At 44.2% G+C, this 11,158-nt stretch overlaps 1 protein-coding gene across 1 annotated transcript; it reads right to left on the bottom strand.

Moving 5' to 3' along the window:
- Nucleotides 1-2,606: 2,606 nt before the first annotated feature.
- On the bottom strand, nucleotides 2,607-7,301 carry LOC117441877 (methionine synthase reductase-like). The gene is made up of 2 exons (XM_034077895.1): nucleotides 7,054-7,301; nucleotides 2,607-3,208 (listed from the first exon to the last, which is right to left on the bottom strand). Exons 1-2 carry the CDS (start codon nucleotides 7,284-7,286, stop codon nucleotides 3,064-3,066), a joined length of 378 nt encoding a protein of 125 aa, XP_033933786.1. The 5' UTR covers nucleotides 7,287-7,301; the 3' UTR covers nucleotides 2,607-3,063.
- Nucleotides 7,302-11,158: the final 3,857 nt, after the last annotated feature.

The raw sequence follows: 11,158 nt of genomic DNA, 5'->3' as shown, positions 1-11,158 counted from the left end.
TTGTTGATGGGAATAGCATACAATTGATGGGAATAGCATACAATTAAAATGGGAACTGAGCGAAATATAGAGATTTAACGATAACCGCTTTAACGCAGAATCTACAGAAGAAAAAAGAATATATATAATTGTGCTTTTAGTGTCTTTTTTGGCGAATGAATTGGGAGGCTCTGGATCATTTAAAATATATGATATGTGTATTATTAAAAGTGTCAACAATAGTTAATTTGTTAAAAATGACAGTTATGTTAAATACCAATAAATAGCAACACCCCTCACATATTTTTTAACCTACACATCACGGTCCGTCCACACGGCGGCGTGCGTTGAAGCTTCGACGGAAGCGTCAGCCAATCAAATCATACGCCAGTACAAGCTCTAGCCAATCGAACCGCGTGCTTGTGTGTCCGGGGCGGGAGATTCATGTGATTGGTTGTTGGTCGAGCTTCAGACACGCCCACCGGCAAGCTTCAACGCACGCCGCCGTGTGGACGCTGCGTGAAGGATCCTTATATACAGTATTGCAAAACTCAAGTATATCAATAATTAATTTCACGGTTTTAATCTTCTTCACTGACAATGACCCCTCTCTCGACGCTGTGATACAACTCCTTGTTGTTGCAGCATTCATGCACGATGTTGTAATTGTTCCCTCCCCATGTATCATGTATCGTGTATCGTGTGTGTGTGTGTGTATCATTATTTTGATTTGTCCTCCTGTGGCTGGGCAGCGGGACACTTGAGAGACGAGCTGTCGGAGGTGCAGCTCTACCTCCGACAGCTCTGTATTAAACCAATTATTCACTTTCAGACGTTGTTTTCTGCCACTGCGAAGGTTTCATTTACGCGGCTCAAACATTGTTTAGCGAATGGGGGTGTCATCTCCTGGGAGTGTAAACATGTTTCCCCTCCTGGAGGATAACATGTTTCCCCTCCTGGAGGATAAATAAAAAGGCTGCTGTTAGAAGATTTCATTCTCAGAAGCTTCTCTCCGGGGCTCCGCGCTGCACAGAAGCAAAAACCCTTCGATTAGCACGCTTCATCTGAGCACCAGTCACCTTCACATCCTCCTAAGTGAACACCAACCATCACTTCCAATCAATCAGAGTATTCACTTCTAAAGTATTCCCCTTTGCATCGTTAATACACAACAACAACATGCCCTGCTTCACGCTCATTGTAAGGTCATGTGCACACACCTGAGTGCACAGAAGAAAAACTGTAGACGCAATCATTTAATCTTTTTAATTCCCGATCACACGAGGCACAGCTGGGTGAGTGGGGGCGAAGAGTTGGTGTTATAGATCCCTCTGGTGCGAGCAGCGCATCGTCATTGAGATCTACAGCATAATGAGACATGACTTTTTGTAGGATTCAAATTCGTCTTAATTCCCTCAAAAAGTACAACAGAATTTTGGTTAAAACGAAAACCAGTCCCACCAACTTTTGGTCAAATCATGATTTATGTGTTCTTTAAAATGAAATAATTTACCCTGAACACACACACACACACACACACACACACACACACACACACACACACACACACACACACACACACACACACACACACACACACACACACCACACACACACACACACACACACAACACACACATCACACACACACACACAACACCACACACACAACACACACACACACACACACACACACACACACACACACACACACACACACACACACACACACACCACACTGCACACAGCACCACACACACGCACACAAAGACACACACACACACACACCACACAGACACACACCAACCACAACAAACACACACACACACCACACACACCACACACACACGCACACACACACAGCACACACACAACACAGACATGCACACACACACACACACCACACACACACACACACAACCACACCACATACACACACACACAGACACACACACCCACACACACATACTACCACACACACCACACACACACCCACACACACACACACACACACACACACACCACACACACACACACACACACACACGCACACAATACACACCACACACACACACCACACACACACACACACACACACACACAGACAGACAGACATGCACACACACACACACCCACACACACGCACACAAAGACACACACACATACATGCACGCGCACACACACACATGCACACAAAGACACACACACACGCACACACACAGACATGCACACAAAGACACACACACACACCCACACACACACACACCCACACCCACACACACACACACACACACACACACCCACGCCCACGCACACGCACACGCACACGCACACGCACACGCACACGCACACACACACGCACACATACACATACACATACGCACGCGCACACACACACACACACACACACACACACACCACACACACACACACACACACACACACACACACACACACACACACACACACACACCACACACACACACACACACACACACACACACACACACACACACACACACACACACACACACACACACACACACACACACACACACACACACACACACACACACACACACACACACACACAGAGACAGACAGACACGCACACACACCACACACAATTCAATTCAAAGGGGCTTTATTGGCATGAATGTTTCCACACCTGGAAGTGTGTTGCAGAAAAAGAAAACCCCTTCCTGAGGGACTATCAAGGCTTTCCCGTGTGTTGCTGGATTACTTCAGGGTGTTGTGTTTTTTTGTATCGAGGTCGGAGCGCTGCCAGTCTCACCACAAAGTTAAATGTTTTCCCCAGACAGGATGAACGGAGGAGTCTGCACTAAAAGCATTTCCACACTGCAGGACCAATCTGCTGCAGTGTTGCCGTGACCCAGAATCCTTTCTGTTCAAACAGCAAAGCCTCCGACGATGCAGTGAAGCAAAGCCGCAGGGTCGGCCGTGGGGGTGTAAACTACCTCCAGCATCCACGATTTCACGGTTATAAAGGTTACAGCTGAGCATGCTTCTTTTCTCTTCCAAAAGGTGTTAAAAGGACCGGCAGCTAAAAGTCCTTCTCCGTGCTCAGCCCCAGATGTCCTGCAGGTAGCGTTTCTCCTCCCTCAGAAGGGCCACAGTCTTCATGGCGTCCAGCTGATCCACCTGCAGCTCCGCTCTGATCGCCTCCAGCAGCGCGTCGTTCACGTCTTTAGCCATGTTCTTAGCATCTCTGGGGAGAAGAAAGGGAGAGTAAGTCAGAGGGAAGGCGGTGTAATCCATAGAAATGGTTTTAGGGCAGTCCTGCATGTGACTAAGACGGTGTTATTGGAAGTAATAATGACATTTTACTGGAAATAAGCTGATGAACAAAATGATATCCTAAACATAAAATAAAATCAACAAAAAAAAATCTATTCAGTTTTTTAGCTATAAGATAAGAAAGGACAGGTAATAGTTCACACATCGATAATAGAAATACAATATAACAACAATATAATTAAGTACAACAATGCATCTAAACTATATTGTATTTACACTGAACACAAATATAAACGCAACACTTTTGTTTTTGCTTCCATTTTTCATGAGATGAACTCAAAGATCTAAAACATTTTCTATAAACACTAAATAACCATTTCTCTCAAATATTGTTCACAAATCTGAAAGAATGTGTGATAGTGAGCACTTCTCCTTTGCCGAGATAATCCATCCCACCTCACAGGTGTGGCATATCAAGATGCTGATTAGACAGCATGATTATTGCACAGGTGTGCCTTAGGCTGGCCACCATAAAAGGCCACTCTGAAACGTGCAGTTTTGCTTTATTGGGGGGGTCTGGGGGGGTCCGAAAACCAGGCAGTATCTAGTGTGAGGGGTAGGGGTAGAGTTAGGGCAGAGGTCGGCAACCCGCGGCCCTTTAAGCCCTCTGCTCTGGCTCCCTTGAGCTTAGACAAAAATAAGAAGGAAATAAAATAAAAGTATTTGTAGGACTATTTATATTTTGTTGCATGGTTGAAAATGTTTCGTATCTTGTATTTTGAGGTGATACCGTGACACATAAATAAAAAACAAAACGGTTTTAATTAGGTCAACTAAAATATGCGTCACATCCTGCTCCGGTCCCGCGCCAGCGCCTTTTCTTGGAGGCGAATAACCTGACCTCCGGCTCGATGAGAGAACTATGGATACATCAAAGAAAAGTACCGGAGGAACACAGGATTTAATTCTGCGTGGACACAGTTATCTGCTTTCACAGCAAACGATGCTGGTTTACCGGTATGTTTGATATGTAGAGAGAAGTTGTGGTGCAGCCTTTACGTATCGAGGAACAACAAGGGAGAGGAAGCCAGCTGACGATCTTCAGTCATAATTCAATGTGGTATGTAATTTATTTCAGAAAAAACTTTTTGTTATATTAAATGGAATGCTCTTAACGTCCCGATAACAATGAATATATTAAATACATACAAAAATGAATCTCTGGAAGCCGTAGCGCTGTAAAAAGCACGACCAATCATCTGAGCCGGCTAAAGTACCTGGACGGCCTACCTGCCTGTCAGCCTTCCATCTGGGCACACACTAATCTCGTGCCCTCATTGGTCATGTGCGCGTTCGTGTTGGAGGAGGGGCTCTGTGAGGAAGTCTGAAGGAAGAGGCATATTTTTTCCGGTTGTGTATTTTCAAATTCTAGCGCACTCGAGCTGGTTTCTCCATTCTTATCTTTAACTCTTTTTAGGGTGCAGATATATGTCTTATTTATTTCAAAGTGGGCCCATTTTAATAATATTTTTTTTCCTTCAAATGTGCAGAGGACTCCCCAAGTGCTGTGTTTCATTTATTTTAAAGTAGGCCTGTGTATTATTTTTAATTCTCCTTATAACAGTTATTTGTTTCTTATTAGAGGTGAACAGTTTTATATCATGTAATACATAGCCTAATAAATGCAAAAAAACTTTAGTTTTTGTCGGATATAACAATAAAAAACTATGAAATATGTTTTGCGGCTCCAGACAAAAAAACGTTTTGGAAAAAGGAGCAAAATGGCTCTTTTGGTCAAAAAGGTTGCAGACCCCTTCCCTAACCCTACCCCTCACACCAGATACTGACTGGTTTTCGGACCCCCCCAGACCCCCCCAATAAAGCAAAACAGCACGTTTCAGAGTGGCCTTTTATTGTGGCCAGCCTAAGGCACAGCTGTGCTATAATCATGCTGTCTAACCAGCATCTTGATATGCCACACCTGTGAGGTGGGATGGATTATCTCGGCAAAGGAGAAGTGCTCACTATCACACATTCTTTCAGATTTGTGAACAATATTTGAGGGAAATGGTTATTTTGTGTTTATAGAAAATGTTTTAGATCTTTGAGTTCATCTCATGAAAAATGGGAGCAAAAACAAAAGTGTTGCGTTTATATTTTTGTTCAGTGTAGCTACAGAACAAAGTGAATTTCAGGCAAATCTTTGACATCAAACGCTAAGAAGTGCTGCTGGACTGAGGGAGATAAGCCAAGTTTATAACCACAACACACTTTTAACTTCATGGCCATTCAAACACCGCTTTCCAACCTTGTGTTTCACATATAGAAGTAAACACTTGGGAGATATTATACCTGGCCCTAACAATAATTAAACTTTCTGTAAAACCTGAAGCTGAACTAAAACGCACTCAAAAAACATCCAGCTGAAACGAGAATAAAATCAAGACAATATAACAACAATATAATTAGGTACAACAATACATATAAACTATAATGTATATCGGTACAGAACAAAGTGAATTTCAGTCCAATCTTTTGACATTGAAACAGAAATGAGGGAGAACATCCAAGTTCATAACCACAACACACTTTTAACTTCCGCTTTCCAGCCTTGTAGTTCATATGTATATATAGTATTACACTTGGGAGATATTATACCTGGTCCTAAGAACAATGAACCTTTCTGTAAAACTGAAGCTAAACTAAAACGCACTCTAAAAACATCGAGAATAAACTCAAGAAATCAAGACTACACTTACAAGACTTACACAATCCTAATCCGTTAAACCCCGCTCTGTGCACAGTGAACACCTGTATTTAGTGAAAGCAGCTTCCAGGAGATCCTCCTGAAGGAAACTGCTGCGTCTGAGTCTCGCTGCTGCAGCATATTGAAGAGATTCATCATCCGGAGCACCTCAAGCGATTTGTACTACTCTGAGGAATTCACACAGGCCTGAAGCTTCAAAGACGGTTTACTCAAAGCCAGGCGAGCGTGATGAGAAACTCTCACACGGAGATAAACAAGTGTTGACATGATGCGACTTTTGTTTAGCTTGTATTGACAGGAACAATATGTATGTATAGCGCAAACAGCAAACACTGTCCAACATGTTCATCCGTTTGAGGAGTTAGAGAGGTGATGTGAGCAGACACTTCACAACATCCCGTCAGCAGTTTCTTATTTTGTGTGCCTTCCTCCCAAGCAAAGCGAGTCTTTCATATAGTCGTTATTTAGCACCGGATGCAGCTCAGAGTTCACAAAGTCTGTTTTTTTAGCAGTGTTTAGTTGTTCAGTTTATTTTGTGACACTCTGTTAAAGTCAGGCTGTTTGAAGCTCATCAATATTCACATTGTTGACATCGGAGTGACATTCGAAAGCTGTCTTTTCATTGTGTTTGAAGACTTCTGCGTGGATGTGTGCGCAGTTGCATTTAAATGTAGCAACACTAATTTTATAAGGAGAGTTATATTCCAGCGGCGGATGCGTAGGATTGTCTCAGGCTCCAAACATAAGTGTCGTAAAGTCCAAAAGTCAACATTTATTTAAAAAGTAAAATTGCTTTCATTTTTAAAACATGTTTTCATCCAAGTAAACATCCGGCTTCGATCCATAGTTGTTGCGGTTAACCTTAAAATATTTTACCACGCTTAAAGTTTGCTTATTCGCGAGTTAAAATTAACAAATAAAGTGGATTTAATTAAATAAAACCAACAAACTTTATCATGTGAATCCGTCACGATCAAACTGTGATGACCCATTTATTTATTTACCGCAAATAAATCGAGAACAAAATATATTTAAAAGTTCAGTCTTACCCGCAGACATAGAGGAAGCCCTTCTGCTTGAGCAGGATGTCAGTGACGTGTTTTCTGTTTCTCAGCAGGTTGTGCTGCACGTATCTGGGCGGTGCTGCGGAGGTGAAGCCCTCTTCCTCCTCCTCCTCTTCCTCCGGATCATCTCTGGAGAAACACACCTTCAGATGGCTCAGTGCTCCGCTGGAAACAAAGCCCTCCAGCTCCTCTCTGAGACATGGATGACAGAGACACATTACTTTAGCTCATTGTTAGTCCAATTTAATTCCAAGTTATTCCGGAAATCTTCTTCCTGAGTTGAGGAAAGGGTTCTCTCCGAAGCTAGAAGAGAAAAGAGCTTTGAGGGATAGATAGAGGATTTCATGGAGAATATACAGTAGTGCAATGTCAATAAGTACATTTACTCAAGTATTATACTTAAGTAAAACTTCAGGTACTTGTCCATCCATCCCTCTTCTCCCGCTTATCCGCGGTCGGGTCTCGGGGGTAGCAGTTCCAGCAGAGAGCCCCAAACGTTCCTTTCCCTCATCAACCAGCTCTGACTGGGGGGTCCCAAGGCGCTCCCAGGCCAGCGAAGAGATATAATCCCTCCACCTGGTCCTAGGTCTACCCCTCGGTCTCTTCCCAGCTGGACGCGCCTGGAACACCTCCCTAGGGAGGCGCCCAGGTGGCATCCTAACTAGGTGCCCGAACCACCTCAACTGGCTCCTTTCGACGCGAAGGAGGAGCGGCTCAACTCCGAGTCCCTCCCGGATGACCGAACTTCTCACCTTATCCCTAAGGGAGACACCAGCCACCCTGCGGAGAAAACCCATCTCGGCCGCTTGTATCCGCGATCTGATTCTTCCGGTCATGACCCATCCTCCATGACCGTAGGTGAGGGTAGGAAGGGACATGGCCCGGTAGACAGAGAGCTTTGCCTTCTGGCTCAGCTCCCTTTTCGTCACACGGTGCGGTAAAGCGACTGCAGTACCGCTCCCGCTGCTCCGACTCTCCGGCCCATCTCACGCTCCATTGATCCCTCACTCGAGAACAAGACCCCGAGATACTTGAACTCCTTCACTTGGGGTAAGGACTCATTCCTTCACTTTATACTTTTACTCCATTGCATTTTGTAGGCAATTGTTGTTTACTTCATTTCATTAACTTGCAGCTTTAGTTAGTAGCTTTAATATTCCTCTTACAGATTTAGATTATGAATACAAAATATCAATCACCTAATAGATGATGATATATCTCTGTATGTTGAGCTACCAAGCAGAAAAGCTAAAGCGCACCATTGAACGATTAACACAATAATGCCTTAATATTTATAGGACAATAGTTGAATGTATTCGATACAGAAATGGGCCTTACTGCATATTGACTACTTTTATTTTTTCTAGAACTTTTTCTTTTGGAGTAAAGTTGTGAATGCAGGACCTTTTCTTTTACTTGGAAACATATAGGTTAATGTGTATTGTAACCTAGGAATACACAGCCTTATAAAGCCAAGTATTCAAAACAGCATATGCACCCTTTCACATCGAACACTCGCTTAATATTTAGCTACATGTTTAAGACGAGACGTACATAACCCCAGCTTGATGAAGCAGCGCAGCGATGGGCGAAAGGTCTGAGCACAACTGTGAAGGACAACCAATCTGTTGTGTTTAATGAGACAAACCCCCCAAAATAGGGATTTCATCAGCAAGGTCGAGCCTCTGTTATAAGCATATTTTTTAAATCAACCGTGCAGCCTTCAGTCGGGATAACCTCGCTCTCTGTCGGGGTTTCGCCTGCCAAATACTCCTTCTTCTGTTTCGCCGTCTCCACAGAGCCGAGGGAGGAAAGGAAGGAGGAAGGAGGAGGAGGAGGTGAGGGGAGGAGGTTTAGCGTGCTCACAGCAGCTTGTTTTAAGTTAAGCAGTCCGAATAGGCAGGAACACACACACACACACACACACACACACACACACACACACACACACACACACACACACACAACAAGCGGCAACTCCGGGATCATGGGTGAAGGTCCTCGCCTCGGGGGTCTGTGTTTTGTCGCAACCTCTAGTCTGAAATAAGGTATTTTCACACAAGAGTGCACACACACACACACACACACACACACACACACACACACACACACACACACACACACACACACACACACACACACACACACACACACACACACACACACACACACACACACACACACACACACACACCACACACACACACACACACACACACACACACACACACACACACACACACACACACTAAAATATAGCAATTAATCCAGCGTCTCTTAAATAATTCCTGTTTCTTCTTTCATGTACAGTCAAGGTTTCTCTCTCCGCCTTTCCGCACTAAATTTCCATTTTATAAATGTGTAATAAAAATGTATAGCCCTTAATATCACGATATTATGTTTTGTGATACTGCATGGATTTCAAAAACACTGTATGGTTTTTTAAATGAATACTAGGATGGTGCTTTATACCAGGTTTAAGGATCACCGGGATGTAAAGAAAATGAAATATGGATCAGGTGAAAATAGCGTGTCTTACATCATATGTGTGTCTCTCTCTTTTTACACACACGTGTTTCCAAAGTCATTATTTTGACCAAAAAGAAACAAAAGTAGATCCCACTCTTCTGATTGTATTGAAAAGTCAACTTTCTTTACTCATATGTTATGCAGGTCGTGAGTTCTGTATACTCGGACAGTCTTCCTGAAATAAAATGGAAAAACTGGCCAAATATCTCTTTTCTTACAGTTTCAGAATATAATCAATACAGAGCGCTGCTGTGTAACTTTTGATTGTTGGTGTAAAATCTCATTATTTTGTCCTCTTTAGATGTTACACATAGGCTGGTCTGTTCATATACTATGAGAGTAGTTTCTGCAAATAACTTGTGGGAAATTGAAGGATATTGCATATTAAAATTAACGGTCGATTTTATGCTAACTATCTCAAATATACGCACTGCAGTCTCACCTTTGACTGATGATGTAGTCAACTGTGTGATTACAACGTCTGTGTGAACTGGAGAGAAGTCGCATGATTAACGAAAAGAGAAAGATGGTTCAGTTTGGTTTCATTATAACCATCAGATAGATGATGAGGAGGACGAGAGGACGGTTGACTCGCGCGCGCGCACACACACACACACACACACACACACCACACACAACACACACACACACACACCACACACACACACACACACACACACACACACACACACACACACAGCACACACACACACACACACACACACACACACACCACACACACCACACACACACACACACACACACACACACACACACACACACACACACACACACACACACACACACACACACACACACACACACACACACACGACCTTATCTTGAACCCAGCAGGTCTTCAGTGATTTTTCCACAGCAAGAAAACACTGGCCGTGAAGAGGCGGGGGACCGGGGGGCAGAAAGGAAGGAGAAGTTTGGTGTGACACCCAGGCGATTGGGAGGGAGGGAGGAATAGAGAGAAAGGGAGAGGGGGAAGCAGTTTGATGTGACACCCAGGTCAGGTTGGGAGGGAGGAGGAATAAGAGAGAGGGAGAGTGGGAAGCAGTTTGATGTGACATCCCAGTGCATACTGGGAGGGAGGGAGGAATAGAGAGAAAGGGAGAGGGGGAAGTCAGTTTGATGGTGACACCGCCAGGGCAGATTGGGAGGAGGGAGGAAATAGATGAACAAGGGAAGGGGGAAAAGGAAAGCAGTTTGATAGTGACACCCAGGCAGTATTGTGGAGTGGAGGAATAGAGAGAAAGGTGAGAGTGGGAAGGCATGTTTGATGTGACACCCAGGTGAATTGGGAGGGAGGGAGAGGGGGAAGCAGTTGATGTGACCACTGCAGGCAGATTGGGGAGGGGGAGGGAGAGGGGGAAGGCAGTTTGGATTGTGACACGCAGGCAAGATTGGGAAGGGAGGGAGAGGGGGAAGCATGTTTGGATGTGACCTGCAGGCAGATTGGAGTGGATGGAGAGGGGGAAGCAAGTTGGATGTGAAAACGCAGGCACAGATGGGAGGGAGGGAGAGGGGGAAGCAAGTTGGAGTGACACGCAGA

The sequence above is a fragment of the Pseudochaenichthys georgianus genome, unplaced genomic scaffold (genome assembly GCF_902827115.2).
Source record: "Pseudochaenichthys georgianus unplaced genomic scaffold, fPseGeo1.2 scaffold_2085_arrow_ctg1, whole genome shotgun sequence".
NCBI lineage: Eukaryota > Metazoa > Chordata > Actinopteri > Perciformes > Channichthyidae > Pseudochaenichthys > Pseudochaenichthys georgianus.
Note: the sequence above shows the minus strand (reverse complement) of the source record. Positions and strands in the feature narration are given on the sequence as shown.